Here is a 24291-nt window from a genome sequence, read left to right on the forward strand (position 1 = left end):
CGGCCCTGCCCCCTCCTGCCAGCGCCCGGCCGCCGCGGACCCGGGGACGGTTGGCGCACGAGCCCCCGCCTTGCCTTCCGGCGCGGCCAATGGGGCCTCGAGTTCCCGCCGCGCGGCCGGACGCAGCGCCAGCCGACCCGCCCCCTCGGCGCCGCGCGCCCGGCCCGCCCGACGCCGCGTCGCCTGGGCGTGTGCAGCGGCGCGGGACGCGGCGGGAGCCGGCCCGCTCCCCGGGCGCCTGCAACCGCCGGGCGAGGGCTGCGAGTGCTGCCCCCCGCCGGGAGAGAAGTCCTGCAAAGAGAGAAGGCCGATTATCCACCACGGAACACTAAGATCCCGGTAGCTCACCGCACCCAGCGTGTGGGACGTGGAATTCAGACAGGGAGTGATACGAAGCCAGTCGTTCCTGAGAACAAAGGGCCTAACTCCCGCAGTACTGACAGTTGACTTGCTCGCCTCTCCAAATAAAAATGGTGTTTACTAAAAAAATAAACATGTTTGAGTAAACAAATTCACCTTTTAGATGGTAGCATTTTATATATTTTTAAATATACCCTTTAAGCCAGTATTTTGCTCAGGACCGTTTACTCAAGGGATGAGAACTGAGGTGCCTATGAGGAGGGAATCAGGAGGATACAGGGACAAGCTGGGGAAACTTTAGACATAAAGAGAAATAAACCTCACACGAGAGGGGACAGAATTCTATAGTATCCATAAGGATAAGTCCCTATCTAATCAATAAAGAAGAATATGACAGGAGCTGTGCTGATAAAAACAGAGGGCTATTAAAAAAATGGAAACGGTTGGAAGGGGTGTAACGTTTTGGTTCTTGTTTATGGTAAAATGAGCATTGTTTTCTTAGAAATTAAAATCAATAAAAAGACCCAACAAAGCAGCACTAATATAGAGATTTTATTTAAACTGTATTGAGTTTTTACAGCACATTGCATGTTTGTCACAACGCAGCTGCACAGTTTGGATTTTTGGCCACATCATGTCACTTACACCCACAAGAGCTCTGAAAGGAGTATTTGATGAATGCATCTGAGCCTAGAGCCCAGAGACTCTCTCCAAGGCCATGCAGTATGTTCACTGATGGGACAGTCCCTCAAAACAGCCACACAAAGTAGACAGATACAGTCTCCTCAAATGTTACTAATCTTGCTCCCCCTGAAAATGGGCGGAGTGAAGTGCAGTGAAAGTCAAATTAATTAAAAAGCCACTCACAACTGGCAGTAAATTTTAATGATTGAGAAAATGCCTAGAAGAATTTTACATATCAGACAAGGAATAGTTTGTTACTTTTTCAATGATCTCAGGAATTTCCCAGACACAAAATCTTCATTATTCAACTCCATTTAAACGAAAAAAAGTTCTGCTAGGCTGACCTAAATATGCCAAAACTTTTTAGGTTACATCCATGGCAAGTATAAAAGCACAGATGATTCTCTGTAGGACTGAAGAAAAAGTCAGGACAAATAACAATTCTTGTTCTAAATGCAGATCCTAGTTATTTTCAAAAGAAAAAATTTTCTTCTAGGAAGTAACATGAAAGTAGCAGTTAGACAGACAGCTACCATAGTTTTAAAACAGGATAAGCCTAAGTGTAATTTACGTTTTATACACCAACGAATTAAGGAAAATGTATAAAGGAAATCCTAGTGGTTTCATTATAGGTCAAGGAGACTGTATCTGTTCCAACCATGACACACGGCTATATCGCTGTATCTTTTGGTTAAGTGCCACTGGTACATATTAAGATGAAAAAGAACAAAACAAAAAAAACAATGTTTGGTCCAAATGGACACATTTTCTCTCCCAATTTTGGTATCAAGGCTTTATTCTCTTCTGTTTGGGTTCCATTGTTAAGTGCACAGAAGTAGACAGCAGCATTTGTACTGAAACCCTCACATACCAAACAGCATATTCTAGGAGGTAAAAACCAAACACTAAATTCTACCCTCAGGGTGTCAAGTGTTCAGGATAAGAAGCAGTGTGACCCAGAGGAGGCAGCAGCCAGGGGAAAGACAACATGAGGGAAGTGGGCAATGGAACACATCAAAAAAAAAAACCCATTGTTTTATTTTCATGCCAGGAGAGGATCAAGGTATAGCTCCTGTGTTAGCACCAGGACAACTAGGAAAAGTCAGGCGCAAAGGGTAGGGCACAATCTGCAAAGATTTCACAAGGATCATTTCTGTTTTTCCCTTCTCATTCTTCACAGTGCATACCTCAAGAGCTGCCACTGAGTAACAGAGACTACTGCCTTCACACCTCAAAATAACTGACTTTTGCCAGGACTGAACATCAGCAGAGTTCTCCTCTGCTCCCAAAAATGTCTCACTCCCTAGAACTGTCCCCCTAAACTGAATATTCACTGATGCTGGCCGATGAGCCAAGTGAAAAATACAGCAAAAGCTCCACTTGCTGAACCAGTCTTTAAACCAAACTCCACAGAAAGACAGAACTAATGCAACTAGAGGGAGTGCCTCTAAAGACTGAGCCTTCATGCACAGACACAGAGCACAGAGGTACAGGGTAGAGTTCATTTCAGTAGGATAGGAATTCCTATCTTATATACTATAATCTGCTTTTTTCAAAGTGGAGGAGAGATGGATCTGGTTTTCACTTGGAGTTTGGTTATACATATGCCTTTCTATTGCTGTTTGGGGCACGCATCACCAGGCAGTATCTATGAAATCATCATCTTGTGACCCCCCAGGAGAAAGAAGCTGGAGTCACCAACTCAACATTAAGCTTCTCGACTCCGGGTCTGGACCAGGACCATTACCCCAAGGTGAGGGTCTCACCAGTAGAGGACCTCTTGCCAAATTGGAATTCCTCTGCTCCAGTCTCATGGTACCAAGGAGGATTTCTCAAGACGGTATCTTTGAGCTCTGTGATTTCATGAGCCACACCAAGGAACCTTCAAAACTACACCTGAAGCATATCCTCCCTTCAAACCTGCTAAAATTGAACAGGTCGTCTCCTCTGGCATTCAACTGGAAGCTGTAGCAATGGGTTTCTTCAGATGTTGGCTCATGAGTTCCCTGGCACGAGACACTTGGATGTGTTCGTAACATGAGTTACAGACGAGAACTGGGTCATAGAGTTGTTGATCAGGAATGGGCAACTTCAGGTGGCAGCAGGTAGCACAAAATACATTCCCACAATTTCTGCCAAAACACAAAGAGGGAAGAGTTCATCAGAAATGCCAAAATACTGAGAATGAATGACACTCCAAAAGGCCTTACATGAATGAGTAAATAAAAAAGTTGAGAGAAAACAAAAATAGTTCCTATAAATATGTCTCCATTTTCAGATTAATTCAATTTAGTTCATATATATGTACCTCATTGCTTTACAAGCCGTACCAAATCATATAAAACATCTTACCTGCAATGGTGTCTTCGTTTGGCCAACCAGAATTCACAGTCACAGTTATAGCAATGTGATGCCATATGGTCTGGAACCCAGCGAGTCACCTAACAGAAATCACAAGGGAAAATTCCAGGTCCTTGCCAATGAAGTGAAGAGCAACATTGCAAGAAGGAAAGCATCCCAGGAGAAAACAACAAGGCTTGTCTTTAGAGTGAGTTGGCGACTACTTGCCTACGAAGAAAACACTTATCTAGGGGGAGAGCTCAGTCTATAGCATGTCACCCATCTCTGAGAAATAGGAGAACTCACTGGCTCACAGAAGTTCCCACCACATATTTGCCTGGACATACCTCAGTCTCTTTCTTATCAACAGGTTCCCAGCTTGCTTCTGAGAGGCAGTCTTCACTGTGATCAGAACCAAAATCTTCTGTATCACTGCCATCTGACTCCTTCAAACATGTCTGAAGAAAAGGCAAAAACGTCAACATCATCTTCATCATCACTAACATTTGTTTCCTATGTGTCAAGCATTGTTCTAAGTGCATTACATGCGTGAACTTCTTTAATTCCTCATGACAATCTTATGATGTGTGCCGTTATCATCCCCATTTTACAAATAAGGAAACTAAGCCGCAGAGAAAGTTAAGAGCTGATAAGTAGTAAACCTGGGATTTGAACCTAGTGTTCTGGCTTCAGATCCATGCTCTTAACCAATATGCTATATCACAGCATGGAAAGAGTATTTCTCTTGTTACAATCTAAACCAGGGGTTCACAAACTACAGCCCACACGCCAAATCTAGCCCACTACCTGTTGTTGTAAATCAAATTTTAGTGGAAGACAGCCAGACTCCTTTATTCGCATATTGTCTATGGCTGGTTTTGTGCTACAACAGCAAAGCCGAGTGGCTGTGAGAGAGACTATACGTCTCACAAAGCCTAAAGTATTTACTATCCGGCCCTTTACCAAAAAAGTTTGCTGACTCCTGTTCTAAATCATCACCCCGAATAGTAAAAAGTTGTTAGCCCTGGCCATCCCATCCCAGCAAGTGGGCAGCAGGCAAGTGGGAATGTCTTAATAGGAGGACAGGAAGTGCTTATGTGGATGAAAGGATATTACTGTCAAGAAGCTGACTCCTAGAAGCTCCCCAGGGACTGCTGTGCCAGACCTGGGGCCTCCAACCACAGCGAAGCCTGGATGGTCCTCATCATCTCTCATCTAGGTTATTCCGAAACATCCTAACCAGCCTCCCAACCCGGGTTTCAACGGCCTCATCCTCTTGACACACTATTGCCAGAGCAATATTCTTAAAATACAAACCTGATCGTGTTACTCACTGGCCAAAAATTTTATTGCCTTGAGTGTAGAATCCAAACAAGAAGGGCACTCAAGCTGACCCTTACCTCCCACTGCAATACCCAACTCCCTCCCTCACGGTCCCAGCACGAGAGTATATGCACATGCACACACCCTACCTGCTTTGTGCAAGCCATTATGTTAGAGTACCTACTGCTTCCATGCTTCTGCAAATGACATTTCCTTTTCACTGTCTACCTAACTAAACATGACACATTCCTCAGCACTCAGCTCAAGCATTATCTTCTCAGGAAAACCTTCCCTGACCTTTCACTCCACCCTGGCCCCCAACACCTCATGCTTCCCTCAATCACAACACTTAAGAACATCATTCTAATTGTTTGCTTGTCTCTCCCAGTAGACTGTGAGCTCCTTGAGAGCAGAGACTATGTCTTTCATCCTACAGCCCAACCACCTAACTCAGTGTTATACAGCAAGGACCCAATGAATGAATGTTGAATGGATGGAAGGTTGGACAGACAGAATAAATGAATGGATGAATGGCAGTGGGTGAATACTTACAAAATCATCCTCATAGTCCATGGGGGGCTCTGCTGGAGGGGCACAGCAGTGACGGATATCCAGCCTCATCTGAAGCTCACGCACCTGTCGACGTAGCTGCTCCACCTCTTGCTTGTACCCTGCTTCAATCTGCCGTAATCGATGCTGGATCACATCCGTGGGAAAGGGGAGTCCATCATCATCCAGGTAGAGAGGAGGCACTGGAGAAGGGCAGCTCAGTGGAACAGGCTTTGTGTTGGAGACCTGCTTTGGGTGACCAGACAACCACATCCGGTTGTTTTTCCCTCCTGGACCAGTACAGTGTCCATTGGAATGACTAGAACAGACTGGTGACTTCACCCCTTCTCTCTGAGCCCACTGGCCCCCAAAGCAGGGCCCCACTGCACGCATCTGCTTACTGCTTGACCTTTTGCTACAACAGCCATAGGAAAGCAGCCGCCGAGGGGTGGTCTCCCCACTCGGGAATGAAGTCACCATCCCTTGGAAGCTGTCCCAGTTGGACCCTAAAAAAGAGTACTCACTTATCTGGCTCTGAGAAATTGGCTTTCGGGCCAATTCCAATGGCACTTTCCCAAAGCGAGGATTTTCCAATAACTGCCCATTTCTATTATTCCCTCTTTTGCCAGTGTCTTCCTCCCCATGAATCAGATCTGGCACAGAACTGGGTTTTTCCTGGTGGGAGATACTTGCTACAGACCCTGGGGAATCTTGGCTGAGGAAGTCAGTGCTTGGGTCCAGAGGAGTTTGGCAGGTAGTGCTCGGTGGGTCACAAAGGGTGCCCAAACTGTGATTTGGAGCACATCTGGAAGGCACACCTAGCACAGAGTCTAGGTGGGCCTGTTGTGGGGTGCCTGTAAGGGAGTCCCGGAAAGACTCAGGGAAATCACAAATTCCATCACACTTGCTGGAAATGACTTTAGAGAGTGCGCCGACAGCTTCTCTTTCAGGACAATGTTCAGGTGGCTCCTCTGTGCCATCTAAAGTCCTACCCAGCTCATTCTGGGCACAAAGGTCTGGAGCTGGTGCCTTAGTCTCTTCCAGGACTTTAATCCCAGGATCAGAGGTGTTGCTCTTCATTTTCTGGGGCACTGCAGTATTAAGCAGTTTGTAACTTGGAGAACAGCTTTTGTGACTCTTGAAAGGTTTACTGTTCAAGTAGTCTTTCTGGCTGCTGGGCAGAGGGGGAAGAAGACTCATTTCTGCTACAGGCTGCTGAGGACCTCCTACCCCAGATTCCACAAAGGTTGCCTCTGATCCCTCGGGATTGCTGTGCCAGGGCTCCAGGCCTACTCTGGCCTCCTGACAGTGGTTATTCAGATTAGGGTCACTGGATGTGCGAGTCAGGGGGCTGCTTGTGTCACAGGCAGAAAGAAGATCATCCATAGATCTGGTTTTAGGTAACCTGGAATGACAAACACAATACCTCCAGGTCAGAAAATGTGAGCCACCTCCAATACATAGACTCAGGTCATCAAAGCAATTATCAAAACCAGAGTTCACAAGCCCTAACAACAATTAAGATTACAAAATACCAAGGTTCACTGCAACAAGGCTACTCTGCAAAAAGTGTGGGACATGAACCCTGGCCTCAAAACCCAGGATCTGCCCTCAGCTTTTATCAGTCCTCACCCTACACAATCTCACTGGGCAATCTCAACCCTGGTTTCAACTACCTTCTATGCTGATGCCTTCTAAATGTACTATTGCAGCTAGGAACACACCTAAGCCTCAAGCCTAATGTCCCTCTGCCTCTATCACACATGGCAGGACAGAAAGAAGATGGGTTTTGGAGCTGGACGATATTAGCTCTCTCTGACACTGATTAGCTATGTGACTACAAGTCAGTTACCTAACCCCTCAGACACTTGATTTCCTCCCCTGTAAAATGATAATAAATTATACCTTGTAGAGATGCTATGAGGATCCAACAAAACATAGGCAACCAACCACAAACTTATTAGGACTACACTCAAAACTCCTCATTTTTACAACTTTCCCTATTATAAATTATTCCTAAACACAGCTTTTTACAACCACTTAACAGCAGCATGCTCCTCAGACTCCCATGTCACCATGGAAACTTCCCCTAGTATACAGCACTCAAAGAGTTCTAGCGGCATTCCAGCACACCAAATGGGTAACAAACATCTTCAAGAATGACCGCCCTGATTTTTAATACAATTCAAAGACCTTAGAGCAACGAAAACTTCAGGGAAATTCCCCAGGAAACAGTGGTGACTTCACAGGACTCCTATTTTCAGATGCCTCAGTCCAATCCATACAGAAAAACCCCTAAAGGTAGAACAATACAGCTGATTCTTTTTCAAGGGTTTGGTTTTTGAAACTTGTAATGTTTTAAAAGTGTTTTTGTGATTGATTTTACTTTTCTGATCAATTTTGTGTGTGTGTGTGATATGAAATTCCAGGAAGGCAAGAGCAAGAGTCATGATTACAGTCTCTAGAGCCCCAAGGTCAAATCCCAGCTTGGCAAAGCTTTTAGCTTTGTGACCTTAGCTTCTCTAAGCCTGAGTTCCCTCATCTATGGGAGAAAGGTAAGGAACCAACCCCTTAAAGCCACCAGGAGAATTAAAGAAAATAATCCATGTCAAAACACGTGGCTCAGTGCATCCCATATTATTGCACTTACTGCTTACTAGTTTATCTCCCTCTACGAAAGTGCCTTGAGGGCAGAACTGTGTCTCATTTGAATCCCCAGCACCTAGTGCAGGGCTACTCAAACAATTTGAGAAGTGAAAGAATGAGCTTAACCACATCAAGTTTCCACTGCTAGGTACCAATTGAATGAAATAGACCAGTGGAGTTCAATATTTGGTGTATATCAGGAACTCCTGTGGATCTTCTAGATACACAGACAACTAAGGCCCATTCAAGACCAGCTGAATGAGAATGGCCAAAAGTGAGACGTAGGCATCCGTATTTTTAAAAAGTACCACAGCTAACTTTGTTTTTTTCCTTTTTTTGTTTTACTTATTACAGAAACTTCCAAACATGCTTAAGAAGTAGAGAGAAGAGTATGAAGAACTCCTGTGTAGTCTTCACCCGGATTCAAGGATATCGACAGTCTGCCATCCTCCACAGCTGACTTCTATGTGCATCAAAGGTTTAATTGACAATGCTGGGAGAGACAACAATGCTTGAGGAGTTTAGGACAAAGAGAGAACTCATCCAGCTAGGGTGTCAGGGAAGGCTACACACAGAGGGTAGGATTTGAGCTGGGTATAGAAGAATGTGTTGGACTTTAATGGAAGAAAAGAAAAGAGGGCAGGACATTTTTGATCTAGGGAAAGGTAGGACCAAAGGTAAGTCAGGTCAGCTGTTAAAGAAACTATTTCCTTTAAAACTTTTATACTACTTATTCCTCCAAATCCAGCGCTCCATCTTGAACTGCCTACAGCACACCTCCTCTTTGCTGTCAATATTTCAATCCCAACCTGCCTGCATCTCCTGTTTCTCCCCGAACTGAATTCTCAACTTTTCAGTGTCTATAGATGATACTAGCATTCTTTTGGTTTCTAAGCTCAGAGACTTGGGACGTGTCTTTGACTGGTCCTCTTTACTCTTTTCTTCCACCCTCCAATGTTCAATCAACTCTATAGCCTGATAATGACTTTTCTATAACATCTCTGAATTTAATCCCTTCTCTTTTCCAAGGACTCATCCCCTCATATCTGAATTACAACAGTGCTGGCTGGTCTCTGTGCCTCCAACTACCCTGCTCATTGATTAGTTCTCCAAAAATCCCATCATCACCAGTTCACAGTGACTTCCTACAATGACTTACTATTGACAACGGAACCAAAATAAATTCTTCAGTGTAATGCTTAAAGCCCTCAATGAACTAGCTGATATATTTTGTTTCTATTCCTCAAAATAGCCCCTTCCCAACCCCAGCCAGCTCCTGGTGTTTTTTTTTTTTTTTTCAAACTCTCGCTCATGTATCTAATTCCTTTGGACCTCTCTCCACTAACCTTGTTACGAAGCTCACAGCGCCCTTTATTTCATTTGTCTGTTCATTTAGGCATTTACTAAAGCACCTATTATGTGTCAGGCCTTGAGCCAGATACTAAGGATACAAAAAGCCACGGTTCCTGCCTAGTATTCCATGAAAACTTCTCTGGGTAAACAGTCACCAAATGACCCCTTCTCACTTCTCATTTCTCCAACAGCTCTGAATCACATACATTCTTGTTTGCCTAGATGCTGACTTAGAATTGTTTTCTAGTTGTCATACATCTTATCTTACAGCTTTTTACAAGTATCTTAAATAAGACCAATATCTTCTATTTCTTTGGTACAGCCCTTAAATTCTAGTATAGTACTAGGCAACTCGTAGGCATTAAAGAAACATTTATTGAATTGAAAAATTAGATATTGATTTAAGGCAACAATTATTAAATGGGTCACTGAACTTACTGAGAATCTGATAAAGTTATGGCCCCTCTCCCTGGAAAAGTCAACTTATGAATCTATACCCAAATTCTGCATAGTATAGAGAAGGAGAAAATCACAGAATTCCTGAAGCCTCTCCTTGGGCCCCTGAAAATGGACTCAGCTCCCAAGACTCTAAAACCAGTAATTTAGGGGGGTGGGTTTTTGTTTTCCTTTATAATATTCAACCAATAATATGTTATATTTTAACTTTAAAAAATCTTACACTAATAAACAAAGATCAAAATTTGAAATGTACATATCCTTTGAACCCAGTATTTGCATTTCTAGGAATTTATCTGGCAGAAATGCAAAGATCGATCGATTGATCTATCTCAAATGCAAAGATACACATAAAAGATAACTCTACTGAACTGTACACTTAAAAATGATTCAGATGATAAATATTATGTTACGTGTATTTTACCATTTTTTAAAAAGCATGCACACATAAGGATGTTAACCAAAGCACTCTCTGTAACGATTAAAAAAAAAGGAAATCACCTAACTGACCAATAGGAAACTGGTTATATAAATCATGATAACTTATCTTAAGAGAGGACCTTGAAAACACACAGAGTGCACTAGAGGCTAGCTACAAGTCCTGGGCCAAGTTTCTCCTTCAACTGACTAAAGAAGGTGCTTTTAAATAGCTCATAAAAGAAAGAGAACAGCATTTAGGCAAGACACAAAGCAGTTACTGGCTTCCTAGTGGAGAGAGGGAGAGCAAGATGGGCTCTTCTTACCTTTCCAGAGAGCGGCCGGAGAACTCCTGGCTCTGAGCCACTGGGGAAAGGTAAAGATCCATGTTCTCCTCCCCAAGTGTGCATGGAGACGATGCTGGCAAATAAACAGCTGTCCAGAGGTGTAGGGCCCGGACATGACACACAGGATGCAGGACCTAGGGAAGCAGCCCCATACTAGTGTTTTGTGAGATGTTCCAGGTCCCTCTTCCTTCCCTAAGCCTTTGGCCCTACATTCTCCCAACTGACTTCGCCTGTTCTCCCTACAGGTCTCCAAGCAGCACCTACAGGATAAGGGTTCGGACATACCATGTCTGAGCCAGGTGTGTAGAGGAAGTTATGAAAGTTCTTATTGCCAGCTCGCAGGAGAGCCCACACAGAGCAGGTCCGCTTGTAGATGTTGCGCTTCTCTCGCTCACAGGGGTTGTTGGCCAGAAACGTGCCATAGAGGCAAGAGTACGTGTGCTGCACCAGTTTTACCTAGAGGCCAAGATAGCTTGTAGCTGGGGCCTTGGCCCGCATCCCCCAACCCTGGTCACAGGCTTTGGGACTTACCAGGAATGCTTCATTAAACTCAAACAGGCAGGGGAACTGCTTGAGCAACTGATGAACAGAATCAAGCCACTGGAGGAACACAGGGCATTGCTCATTTTGGTCCTCTGCATTCTCCTGGTGGCCACAGCGATCTCCAAACTTGTGTCCAAAATCCAGCCAGTCAGACTCTACTAATACTTGGAAGCCCTACAAAGAAGACAGAGTTCAAGCACAGGGCCTCTCTGGAAAGGCTAGTGTCCACTCCCCAGGGGATGCCCAAAGCAGGAGCTGGCAGCTTCAGAGAATAGAACTGATCCTAGAAGAGGACTGAAAGCCACCAATGTCCTCTACTGAAAGATCCCCAAGACAGATCCAGAGGGCATGACACCTTCCCCACCCCGTTTTCCCTCCATTCTTTCCCACCCAACCCTTCTCAATACCTCCAGTGTCCTGTAATACGGGTCCAGTAGTATTTTGGCCAGGGCTACAATCTGTGGCGTGCGGTCCCAGCCGTCTGAGCAGTGGACCAGCACAGGCCGGCCTTCCCGGTCTACTGTGTTAGCCACGAGCACAGCTGCCTTTAGCATCACCGACAAGTGCTGCAGCCATTTGGTGCTCTCCAGTGCTGACAACCAGCTACACAAGAGCATAAATCAAGTCTGTCACCAAGGGCACTGAGGCTACAATAGGCTCTCCACCACCCACGGCCAGCTACACCTAATAAAGTCCCTAGTGAGGGCTGAAGCCAAGAGGTCCAGCCCATGGCCTTTCTGCCAAGAAATATCTAGCAGGAAGGTAGGGAAGACAGGACCTGAAGCAGATGAGAGACTCTTAGGACAGAGAGAGAAACTGGGAAGCATCACATACACACTTAGCCAATTTCTTTCCCCAGTTCTCTGTGTTGTTTGAGTAGGACAAGTGATCCAAACAAAAGGAACCCAATGTCCTGTGGCCATGCCAAAGTGTTGGCTGAGAAGTGCAAGAAGTGTTCTTGGAACTGGCCCACTGTGCTGAGGCCCTCAGGTCTCCCGTACCTCCACACTTGCCATTTCCCCATCTAATTTTCCAAGAACAAGAAGTACCAGGGAAGGGATGAGACGAGGGAGGATGGAATCAGAGTAGGGAACACTTACTTGCTGGGATCAGGCATCTGGCTGCACACCGCCCGGAGGTACTGGAAGCTGTTCCGGATGGCATGGATGTTGGCCATTCCCATGAACACCACCTCACAGTTGGGGTAGTACTCTGTAAATTTAAAAGAGGAGAGTGGAGCTTAAGAGCACGTCCTGGAAACAGGCATCCACGACAAAAGCAGCCCCAGTGGGCAAACCTTCCCTGGTAGGGCAGAACACTCCAGGATGGGAACTAAATATACCCTGGAAATCTAAATCACCCTTTTATCTCTGGATGCTCAGATGCCATATACTAATGGAAGTAATAATAATATTAATGACAAATGATAGTCGTGGTACTATTAGTAATAACCATATATGGTAAATTCTCTATGCTAATAATTTTATATGTGTAACCTCTAATCATCCCAACAAATTGGCAAGGCATGTATCATCCTCATTTTATAGATAAGAAAGTGAAATGTAGACAGATTAAGCAACTTAATCATAGTCATAGCTAGTAAGGGACAGAGTCCTGATTCCAAGCCAGGTTTGTTTGGCTCTTTCTACTACACAAGCTGCCCCCAGCCCCCTCCTCACCAAAACGCCCCAGAGCACAGACAGGTTGCAGACACTGGGATAACAACAATACCTTCGCATTCACAGCCTCCACCCTTAGCCCGGTTAGCCACTGCTGCCGTGTAGGATCGAGCATCCAGGATCAGCAGCTTCTGGGGGGCTGCTGTGCTCTCCACTCCAGAGCATGCAGTCAGGGAGGAATCTAAATACACAGCAGGGAGAAGACCCTGGGTCAGCCAGCCGCCCAGCCTCACCCTACCTTGGGGCACTCCCTTTCAGAAGAGAAGAACATACAACTACAGACCCTTCACACCCCACAGCCTCCCAAAAGGCAGGGACCCAGGCACTCTATGTATTGTTATCTTCCCATCCTCTCACTGGGGGCTCCCTGGAAGCCAATGAGGCCAAAGTGGAGGCCTGCTCCCCAGGGGGCCAGCACCATCCACACCTTACCGAAGTCAGTGTCACATGCCTCACTGGCATCACTATTCCCAGTGCTGAGGGAGCCTCCAGTAGCCCTTGTCCCCGGGTCCAGGGCACAGGCTTTAGCGATGGACGTGACCAGGTACTCATCATCAGCATTGCGCCAGCCCCACCAGCTGATCTCAGGCTGGCTGCAGCGGGCGATGGCTGCCCCATTGCGCAGGTGTCTGAAAAAACAGAAGAAACCATCATGCCCTTGGCATTCGCATCCCCAAGAGACCTACCACCAAGACCCCAGGGGGCCAGACCAAGATCTCCAGCAAACAGCAAACAGCAGCTACCAGTGCATCCAGGCCTTGACAATGGCAACCAAAGCCCTTAACACATCTGGATGGCTTCAGAGCTTACCAAGCGCTGCCACACACTTTTCTCAAAAGGGCTCTGTGTTCGCAAGGTGACCTTGACTCATCAAATCTGCGTGGCACCTGCTCCCAGTACAGATACTGAACAGGAGAACAAGCCTGAGCCCAGAGCACACATACCTCCAAACGTCATGGCTACTACCTGTCTCACTGTGTTTTAGCTACAATGTCCTAGTGCAGGGGTCAGCAAGCTTTTTCAGTAAAGAACCAGACAATAAATCTTTGGCTTTGTGTATCACAGCCAGTTTCTGTCACACATTCTTCTTTCTGTTTTTTGTTTTTTTTTTTTTAAATAACCCTTTAAAAATGTAAAAACCATTCGTAGCTCACAGGTTGTACATAAAACAGGCTGCAGGCTGGATTAGGTTCCGAGGCCACAATTTGCCAACCCCTGTTCTAATGCAGTATTTCACACACACATGTCCTTAAAAACAAGTAAAATGAATATACTCTCCAAAGCCTCATCTTTAGGAGAAAAAAACTGAGGCAGGTTTTGTTTAAAAATTATTTCATGCCCTGCAGGGTGTCAATTCTCAGTCAACCAGGCTGCCATAAACCTCCTCATTTGTCTCTTTCCTTATTGCATAAAAAGTGTCCTCCCTACTTCGCATCCCCCACTTCCTCACCTATACACAACCACAGGGATCCGCTTCCAGGAGCGGAAGGAAGCCACGTTCTCCAGCTCTTTATCTGTGATCCACACAGGAACCAGCAGCTTCTGGGGGTAACTGGGGCATAATCTGAGAAGAGACCAGATGGGGTCACCGAGCTTGATCTAAGACATGTGATGACAAGATCCACAGGGACGGCTTTGTGGGAAGAGGGATGGGAGCCCTCCTCCCTCCCAGAGCCAGGAACTGTGCCCATGGAGCTTTCCACACGTGAACAAGGTCTGAGTCTGGATGGGTATTCTGGTTCCCCACCCGCTGCCCTCTCACTTGTAATTGCTGTTGATATGCGAGACTCTCCACACATTCTGCAGGTCAAAGCCCATCCTCACAAGCTCAGCCTCCTGCCGACATCGTATGTGCTCTCCTGCAACACAGTTCCCACACCTGTCAGCATCCAAGAGCGCCATCTCCGGGGTGGAGGACGGATGAGAACCAAGAGATGAGAAGTCTCCCAAAGAAAACAGCCTGGCCTCACCTGGCTGACACAGGTGGGTATGCTGGTCCTCTTCGGTCAGCCCCAGGCACCAGGCATGGTAGGCAAAAGCAAAGAGATCCTCAGGCTTGGCAGGCCTCGCTGTGGCCCGGCTTAGCCGCGAGAGCCACTCTTGGCACTGCTTAAAAGTGGAGAAGTGGCACCTGCCAGGCAAGAAGCCACAGAGTGAGGCAGGAGGGAGGTGTGCATTTGGGTCATGTGGGTCAAAAACACGGCCACAGAAAGGCTGTGGGGAGAGGAGGCTGCAAAGCAGGAGGTAAGGCATGGGGACTCTGGGGAGGACCAGGGACCCTGGCCAACACTCAAGAGAAATTGTCTTTGGGACAATTTTCTTCCCAAGAACTCTTGTCCTTGAGACATACTTATCCCCTCTAATGGGGCCCTACCATTTCTCCCATCAAATCCAAATGCTACCCCAAGGCCCTGACTGTCTGCTGCTCCTTGTGTTACCTCCCGTGACTCCTAACACAAACCTTCTGCTTCAGGCAGGAAGTCCTGCTCACACTATTCCTGTCTCCTTGTTTCTTTGCTTCTGCTTAATAACGTCTCCTCTTGGCCTAGCCACATCCTACTGATACTCTGAAGACAGTTCCAGTCCCACATCTCTCCTTGAGGCCTTCCCAGGCTACTCCATTCCCCAGACCCCTTCCTCTCTCATTCTTAACGTGCTTAGAGTATTAAATGGTACGTTTTTTCACAGCATATCGCTAGATGTTATGCCTTCCTTCAGCAACTAGACTTTAACCTCCTTGAAGGGAAGAGCAATGAGGATTCTCCTTCTGAATCCTTACAGACCTAAGCACACGGCAGGCTCTGAACTGGGCATCTTTTAATAATCCTTGGAGTCATCCCAGACCCCTCTTTCTCTCATATCCAATCTGTCAGCAAATCCTGTCATCTCTCCCTTCAAAAATCTGACACTTCCCACCATTTTGACTGCTACCACCCTAGCCAGGCCATGATCTCTCACCTGGGTAACTGCAATAGCTTCTCAACTAGTCTCCCAGCTTCTACCCCCATCCTCCTTCCATCTAGTCTCATTATAGTAGCCAGAGTGATTCTATAAAACATTAATCAGATCACGTCATTCCTTTGTTCAAAACCCTCCTGTGGTTTCTCATTTCCCTCAAAGTAAAAGCAAGTCACTACATCAGCCTGACACCCCCTTACCTCTCAGTTCTTATATCCCACTATCCTCACCCATGTGCATTCCACTCCAGCCGTACTAGCTTCCTTGCCATTCTTCCAACATGCCAGGTATGTATCCACCTCAGGGCCTTTGCACTCACTGTTCCCTCTGTCTGGCACACTCTTCCCCCAAATACCCGCATGGTCACTCTCTTCAGGTCTTGACTCAAATGAAAAGGTGCAGCCTTTTCAGTGTGGCCCTCTCTGATCACTTTGTTGAGAGCCATAGCCTTCACCCACAGCACTGCATATCCCCTGTCCCTGCTCTATCCTTTACCTTTACACTCACAGCATTGAACTTCCGTTACCCACTTATTATTTACTGCTGGTATTGCCCCATTGGACTATAAGCTCCATGAGGGCAGAAAATTTTGTCTATTTGTTCCCTGTTGTATCCCCAATGCTTAGAACAGTCTGGCACAAAGTAGGGTGCTCCATAAGTGCATGTTAAATGAATAAATAAATGAACCAACAATGTGAGTGCTGTATGCCAGAAATCATCCCAGGTCCTTTCATACACATTATCTCATTTAGTCCTTATGACAACCCCACAAGCTGAGCATTATCCCTGCTTCTTTGGTCAAGATACTGTGGGTCAGTAAACCGACCTTCCAACCCAGAAAGGATTTTCACCTTTTCTTCTAAACAGGGAAAGTGAGGCAGTATTTTCATTTCTTGCTTCATAGAAACCCTACAGCAGAGAGGTGTGGGCAGGACTCGGGCGAGAGGACCTGAGTGAGGCCCCATTGTCCTCACCTCACCACTTTGGAGTCCTTGCAGGCAATGTGCAACTGGAACATATCACGGCTCTCCACACTGTCAATCATCCGGAGGGGGACCTTTAGAGGAAGGGCAAACTGGAGTTCAGAGCCCCACTCCACACCACTCCCCATCCCCACCCTCACCCAGATGCTGATGTGCCAACAGAAGGAAGGAAGCTGACATTTACTGAGGGCCTGTTAAGTGCCTGTGACTGTGCTGGGTCCACTACATCTGTGACCCCAATTAATAATCACAAGAACCCTGCAAGGCAGGTGTTTTCACACCTGATTAGTAAGGAGAAAATTGAGCCTCACTTGGGTGACTTGACCAAGGTCACACAGTTGGTAAGTGGCACTCTTCCAACAATGCCTCTGTGCCCCTTAGAAGGGCCAGCAACAGGGTAGGGGAAAGTGAGAAGAGGGGAAGGGGGAATAAGTGAGAGAGACAGAAAGACAGACTCATAGCTAGGAGAGCGAGGCAGGAAAAGAAAGGTTAGTGAGAAAAAGAAGGGAACCCCAACTTTCTGGAGACATGATTAAGTAGAGCATTGCAGCAATCTCATCTTGAACCTCACAGGGATTCTGGTCTGAGTGTGGGAGAACAAGACAGGAACTCACGTTGATGACAGAGTCCTTGAACTTGATATGCAGCCGGTAGTTGGAGATGGCAATGAGGGCATCAGTTGCCCGGCCCAGGAACTCCACTCCCTCACCCTGCAGCACTGTGAAGGGCACCTGCCGGGGGGCAGAGGAACCCTCAGTCCAGAAATGAGTCACCCCTTCATTCCCCTCCCCAACCCCTGATCTGTGGGATCCCTCTGGAAAAGCTAGGCCAAGGCAGGACAGAAGAGTCCTCTCCACGGTAACAGCACCAGGCAATGGCTATATAGGAAAGCTGCCTCTCCTTTCTGGGCCTAAGCCTCCACAATGCACACACAGGCAGACTCCCCTCCCTCCAGAGACCGCGGAGCAAGAAGCCAGAACTCCAGTACTAGATCTTCTTAGAGATATTTTTGGGGGGAGAGGAAAAGGAGGGTGTTTTTCAACCGGGCAGGGAGCTCCACCCACCCTGGGTCCCCAACTCCTCCTTACCTGCAGATTCTCCTCCTCTTTCACTAGTTCCTTGGGGGGGAACAGATCCTTGGCTTGGATGTACTCCAGGCTGGGGGGGCCCTCCTCACCCTGTGGGGAAGGCCTCAGCCCTAAGTCACCAGGCTCCACTTGGCCCATTAGGCCTCATTCTGCTCCCCTCCCCTCAATAAACCCACATACACCCTTATAAAGGTTCTGGTCACCAGAGGAGGGAAAAGAGACCTGGCCTGGTGGGAGGGGTGAAGTGGACAGAGTACTCAAACCTATTAAGCCTAAGGGAAGAGTAAGGTTCAAAGAGGAACTGGAATCTGCGCTCCACAAAGAGGGACTCTCCTATAGAACCACCAAAATTTTCCGAATGGAGGAGGAGAGAAAACTAAGGAAGAGAAAGACTACTGTAAGGGTAAGACAGAAGTGGGAATAGGAAGTGCTACCCTGAGGAAAAGGAACCAGTGTGGCAGCTGGTTATAGAGACAGGAGGAAAGCAGGCACCTAAGGCCACTGAGGCTTCATTCCAGTGGGTGAAGGAGACAAAGAGGAGTGGGTTGGAGGATTCAGTCCCATGCCTCTAGAGGGCCTTCATGGATGCTTTCAAAAGGAGGATGTGTTCTGGAGCTGAGCTGATTTTCCAGTTAGGCCCACGCTGCTAACAAGCACCCCCCACCCCCACCCCGCTCCAAGCAACCTGCCCTGCCTGCTGATCCGAGGGGATTTCCTGAGGAATACCCATAGCCCCATAGCAAGCAGAAGTAACTTCCCCTCCCAACCACCAGGGAGGGGAGAAGAGGGGATCCAGACACCTGGGAGGAACCAGGAGACCCAAGGACAGCCAGGGGAGAGAGAGAGGAGGCCTGACAGACACCCACGGGGGGTGAGGAAGGGAGGGGTGGGAACATCTGAGAGGACAGATGGGGAAAGCTGGGAAGGAGCATTAAGCCAGGAGGGGAGGAGGGGAGGACTGAGAATGATGCAGAGGTACGGAGGCCTGCAGAGGCAGGGAAGATGGAGAAGAGAGGCTGTCTGGGGGACAGTCAAGGAGAAAAGACTGGCGTGTCAGGTGAGGGATGGAATAGTGGAAGGGGGAGGGGACTGGAGCCAGGGAGACAGCGCAAACATCCTGTGCTCCCCGACCAGCCCCCTAACATCCCAGAGGGCCTACTAGCCACATCCCACATCCCCAAGCAAGAATGCTGCGGGTGGGACCAAGATGGAGAGGCGGAGGTAAAAGGATGTACCCCTGCAGGGCGGGGCCTGGAGATCTGCAGTCAAGGGCAGTGGCTGCGGGGCCAAGATGGGGCACAGAATTTCCATCCCTGGCCTTCGACAATCCCTGGCATCCGAAGATTAAAGCAAGTTCAAGAAAGAAAAGGGAGAACCCGCCTCCCCTGCCAGGGGCCTTGGGAAGGGGGATGGGCTGAAATTCGGAATCTCAAGGGCTGGCCCTGGGCGGGGCTGAGGGTGCAGTAAGCCTTGGGGGCCCCGGGGCCTCCGCAGGCGGGGCTGGCACTTACGAAGCAGCTGAGCATGGAGCAGGAAACGCGGGCGGTCAGGCTCATGATCGCGGGCGGTCTGAGCCAGCGCACATGTCCACGGACCCGCTGCGCTGCCCGCCAGTCCCGGGCGCCCGCCGCATCCCGGCTGCGGAGTCCGCCAGGTGCAGCCGCGGCGGCCTGGAGGCGAGCGCGCTGGCGGCGGGGCCTCGGTGCGGCTCCCGCGCGCTTCTCCCCTCCTCTCCACAATGGAGCGAGCCCAGCTCCGCCCTCCGGCACGAGCGTGGAAAGGGGGGAGCGAGGCGAGGGGGGCGCCCCGAATCGCGCGGAGAAGGCGGGGGCGGGGCGGACCCTCCGGGCCCCGCCCATAGCCCCAGGATCCTCCCTCCCTGCAGCCCCTCGGCTGCGTGGGAGGGCGTCCTCAGGGGACGTCCAGGGGCTTCCAGGAGTCTGGACTGTGGGACTGCCCCCAGACGGCGTGAGAGGGGAAGGCGGGATCGTCTAAATCTTTTCACTTCCCATCTTCCCAGGTGAGCCACCTCACACCACTCTGTTCACATGTCCGTCCCGACGCCCTCTCCTCTCTGAGTTTCCCCCCTGCTCTGAATTCCCAAGATGGAGCCCACGTACCTCCACCTCATGCCCTTTCCATTTTCAAGGCTTCCTCCTTTCCCTCCAAAACCACCACCCACCATACCCCTGCCATACCCCACCACTGTAGTGTCCTCCAATCCCCTGACCTCACTAAATCCCGCGCCCTTTTTGCCCCTGGTCTAGTGCCAGCTCGGCCATTCCACACTCCTGAAAGGGAAATTCTCTGAGATTTTTATACCACGGCCCCTGCCCAGCCCTACTCCTTCAGCCGCATCTCTCCCTTGTTTCACATCCTCTGACTTCTGGGTAAGAAAGTCCTTCTTGGAGGAGAAAGAATTTCTTAAGCTGGGAAAGAGAAAAGCTGGAACTATGGACCACAGAAGCTATGCAAAAACAAAACTTGAAACCCAAGGGTAGGGGGATGGAGGGAGTTGGGTAGAGGGCCAAGAAATAAGAAGTGATAAAAGCTCAAAATGTCACTAAGAGTCACAGAAGGAGCTGGCTGGAACCCCACACTTCCTGTGCCTGGTAACTTTCAGAAACCAGGGCTTTAGTTTTAGTTTTGGGAGAAAGGAGAAGGGAGGAATGGAAGGAAACCTGACATTTCCTTAAGTGCCTACTATGAGCCAGATATGTTTTAAACATTATCTCACTAAAATCTTTTAACTCCTCATGAAGTAAGCTTTATCCTGTTTTACGGTGAGACGTCAGGCTTAGAGAGAATATGTGCAATCTGCCTAAGGTATTGAAGTGGTGGTGCTAGGGTTCACGATTAAGACCAGGCTGACTCTGAAGCCCACGGTCTTTTCAGGGTATCACAGAAGAGAAAAAGGAGAAGGGCTATCAGTTGGTGGGGGCCCAGACCAGCAGGCTCTCTGAGAAGAACCCAAAACAATACTGCACACACCACATACCCACATGTCTGTGGAGGGAAGGGGGGAGTCCTCTCACCAACTGAATTCCTTAAGCTGTCCCTAAGCACAGGGGACACCTGAAAGAACTGAAGAGACATGGCCAGAGCGAGGGCCTGGTCTGGGCCAGGGCCCGCAGCTCTCCACTCCCTTCACATCTCACTGCTTCCTACTCCTAGCTCTCAGGGCTGAAAGAGTTCCCTGAACTTGGGGTGAGAGAAGGGCAGTTCTCAGAATATGAAAAGTATTTGGGAGCACTATAAACACACACACGCACACACACACACACACAGTGATATCCTGGGCACCTTGAGGGTGCTATCCTGGTGGTATCCTGTATATCCAGTCAGCTGTTGCCTGCAGTAGCTTAATGGACAGCAGCACTTTGGAGCTGGAGAAGCCCCACAATTTTAGTGGAGTCACTCCTAATACAGTACCCACAATATTCAAGGGGCCCACTAGGAAGTACAAGGATCTTGAGATAAAAGAGGCCTCGCTTTTCAGACCAGAACAGAGAGTTTCTACCAGGGACCCAGGAAAAGCAAGAGAAGAGCCATTATGAAGAGCTGAGAGAGCCAGTGGTAGTGTGGAGAAAGCATGCCATAACACATGCAGAAAAAGACTTCTGAGGCTTCCTGTCCCAGTGCCAGTATATTGCCTGGTGTTTTGCAATCTAAAGAAACCCTAATTTATCTCCAGGGCAGATGAACCTGTTTAGGAGCTGAACAGAGTAACCCGGAGCTCAAGGTCCAGGAGGGGCGGGGCAGCTTCATGGAGAAAGACACAAGGATTATAGAAACACAATGGTCTGAGTTAAGAGAGAGTACTCACCATTCTACCTTGGTGAGGGTCTTGGCTGCCTGCTTCTCACTGTAAGGAGACAGAAACATAAGAGTAAAGAACACGTTACATCACCATAGAATCAACAAATGCCACACATTTACTCCTGAACTTCTCTACAGTTCTTATTCTCTTCCTTCCCAGAGAATCCAGCCTCTGTACATGCCAGACAGAGGCAATGGGAGCTACATGGGGAGAAAGCAACAAGTGATTCTGCAGGGCATGAAGTCAGCCACAAAGTTCTGGAGCAGGAATGAGTGTCATCCAAGATTCTTCAGCAGAACTCAAGAGTGCTGATTCCCAGATCTAGAAGGAGAAGTAGAACACTCCAAACCCTTTTCTTTGTGGGAGAGCAAAAGAACTGCCAACTCTGAAGAGACAGAGGCTGCCTACCAGGACTCACTGCTGGCCCTGATGGGCACACAAATCCACCGGAATGCTCTACCAGCCTCTGAGTCTGGGAGTAGCACCCACCTGACCTGTTTACTGGGAGCAGAGTCCAAAGCAGAGTACAAGAGGGAGGGGACCACAACCTGTGATCAAAGGCAGCAGGGCTGGACAGAGCCTACTGAATGTACTTGACACCAAGTGGGGTGCAGGTTAGTGGGAGGAGGCCACACAACAGGGACAGAATCAGGCCAGCCCAGGCCTCGGAGTCAGTACCTGTCAAATGGGCCCAAGCAACAGAAAATTCAGGATGGGCCTCCTTGGCCCTCTTAGGGAGCCAGGCCCAGGTTTCATTGACATTTTCCTTCATGCCTCCTCTCTGAGCTCAAGAGCAGTCGAGCAGTGTCCGTAGGAAGGCTGCGGGGATAAACGCCTCCATCCGTGGTCCTGCCCTCCTCCCTGATCACAGCCTACCCTTCCTCATGGGGGAGCCAGCAAGCGACAAGCCAGAGGTGCTGCCTCACCGCCCACTGGCACGCAGCCTCAGGGAAACGAAGAGAGAGACAAGGACAAGACCTGGGAGTCCCAGGGTTCCCAGACCTAGGAGATCTGGCCCCGGGGGGCGGGCCAGGCTGGCAGGGGAGCCCAGGTGCCCAGGTTCTAGGGGCGGAGCCTAAAGACTCGGAGGCGGAGTCCCGAATGACAGAGGGCGGGGCTCACGAAAACCGGTGGGGTCGGGGCGGGGCCGGGCAAGACACGGTCTTTGCGGTTCCCGGACTGGCAGTGCACGGGGCACGGTGACTCACCCAGGCGGCGTCCGCCCGACCCTCCGATGCCGCGCTCTCACCACTTCCGTCTCCCGCAGCTGCTGAGGCCGCGCAGCTACGACCCCACCACGGTGCCTCTCTCCCCAGCCAATCGTATCTCTGGCCTGTGCCCGCCCTGGCCAATAGCCACAGCAAGTCCCGCCCTGCCCCCACCACGCAGCCGCCGCCCTCACTCTTCACGCCGCTCATTGGTCAAGTAGGGCAGACGCCCTCCCAGCCTTTAGCCTATCGGGTGCCGGGAGGCGAGACTGTACCTTGAGGGAGGAGGAGCGGCGCTGGAGAGGAGACGCAACCAATGGGAAATCACAGCGCGTCCCTGCGGCAACCAATCAGGGAGCAGTAAAAGGGGGGCTGCTAGCTATGGCTCCAGGGGCCGGAAGTGGGGGCGGCCTGTCGCCTACTGGTAGCGCAATTGGAGGCGGGGCCTTGTAGGGGCACAGGCTTTACAGCCACTTCCGGTGACGACTCCTCCTGGGGGTTACTTCTCAAATAATTCCCTGGTGGCCCTTCGGGTTATCTGCTTCCCGTTTTGGTTTCGCTGCGGCCATCCGGTCCGAAAGCCAGAAGAGGAGAGAAGACCCCCCCCCCCCCACCCCAGGCTGAGAGGAGGGAGGGCTGGGCCTGAGGTTCCGTCTCAGTCTTGTCCGACTAGCGGCGGGAGGGTTTCCCCTCTTTCGCGCTTTGACGGGTCCCTCCAACTCTCACTTTTCATCGTCATCGACCTTGCCGTTCTTCAAGACCTGCATGGTGCGGTCAGTCCTGAGTAAAGATCTCTCACCTGAGAGATAGGAAACCTGTCACTAGCTAGCTGCGACCTCCTGCTCTATAAAGGGGGTGGGGAACAGGACTCTCCCGAGGACCCAGCTCTTCGCTCCTCCCCTCCTATCGTCTGGAGAGCCAGAGCAGACAGCATGGCGGAGGGTGGCCGCTGGAGGTCGCCTTGGCCCGGGGATACCACCAGCCCGACAGAAATGGAGAACAGTTGAGATTCTCAGCAGATAGCTTCTGTGTGGGAGTGGGCCTGAATGCGTTAATACCAGGCCATGGGGCCAAAATGTCTTCACGTGCCTCTTTGTTTATAGAACATTGGAACTTTTACTACAGTTAGTAAATTCCAGGAAAACGGGAACTTTGCCTCTGTTCACTGCTTTAACTCCAGGATCTAGAACAGTGTCTGCAACCTAGCAGATGCTTAATAAATATTTGTTAAATGAATACTGGACTCCCTCAAGGCAATGATTGTACTTTATCCATTCTCAGCACTTACTATAGTGATGGTGCTTAAAGGGATTTCAACATTTTTCAATGCTCCATCACCTGCTGCCTAGAGTCGTGAGCTTAATTCTGCATATCTCTTTCCCCAAATCAGGGGAAATAGAAGTCAGGAGGCTGCGTGCAGTTAACACCATGTTTTCCCAAGGGCCAATATCAGACAAAAATTTCTATAAATTGAAAGTACTGTATATGGGAAAGATGGAGAGAGGCTCAGGCCCCAGGTAATAGAGACAGGATAGAT

At 49.0% G+C, this 24291-nt stretch overlaps 1 protein-coding gene and 2 long non-coding RNA genes across 6 annotated transcripts; 2 read left to right on the forward strand and 1 right to left on the reverse strand.

Annotated features, from left to right (window-relative positions):
• Positions 1-897: 897 nt before the first annotated feature.
• Positions 898-22860, reverse strand: MTMR4 (myotubularin related protein 4). Of its 4 annotated transcripts, none has more exons than XM_005597513.4 (19): positions 22755-22860; positions 21553-21591; positions 17727-17816; positions 17253-17369; positions 16630-16712; positions 14668-14828; positions 14460-14556; positions 14148-14261; positions 13130-13326; positions 12750-12878; positions 12119-12230; positions 11426-11621; positions 11007-11192; positions 10761-10931; positions 10455-10609; positions 5260-6661; positions 3732-3842; positions 3397-3485; positions 898-3176 (listed from the first exon to the last, which is right to left on the reverse strand). In XM_005597513.4, the coding sequence occupies exons 2-19, from the start codon at positions 21553-21555 to the stop codon at positions 2999-3001; spliced, it is 3591 nt and encodes a 1196-aa protein (XP_005597570.1). In that variant the 5' UTR covers positions 21556-21591; positions 22755-22860; the 3' UTR covers positions 898-2998. The 4 variants fall into 4 exon arrangements, with proteins under 4 accessions (XP_005597570.1, XP_005597571.1, XP_070083570.1 ...); XM_005597514.4 differs by lacking the exon at positions 22755-22860 and adding an exon at positions 22225-22623; XM_070227469.1 differs by lacking the exon at positions 22755-22860 and adding an exon at positions 21955-22042.
• LOC111775675 (uncharacterized) lies at positions 7327-13761 on the forward strand. The gene is made up of 3 exons (XR_011423247.1): positions 7327-7557; positions 8257-8579; positions 10721-13761. It is a non-coding gene; the product is annotated as an uncharacterized lncRNA (long non-coding RNA).
• On the forward strand, positions 18678-23990 carry LOC138916264 (uncharacterized). The gene is made up of 2 exons (XR_011423250.1): positions 18678-18783; positions 21706-23990. It is a non-coding gene; the product is annotated as an uncharacterized lncRNA (long non-coding RNA).
• The last annotated feature ends 301 nt before the right edge of the window (positions 23991-24291 follow it).

The sequence above is a fragment of the Equus caballus genome, chromosome 11, assembly GCF_041296265.1.
Source record: "Equus caballus isolate H_3958 breed thoroughbred chromosome 11, TB-T2T, whole genome shotgun sequence".
NCBI classification, from domain to species: Eukaryota; Metazoa; Chordata; class Mammalia; order Perissodactyla; family Equidae; genus Equus; species Equus caballus.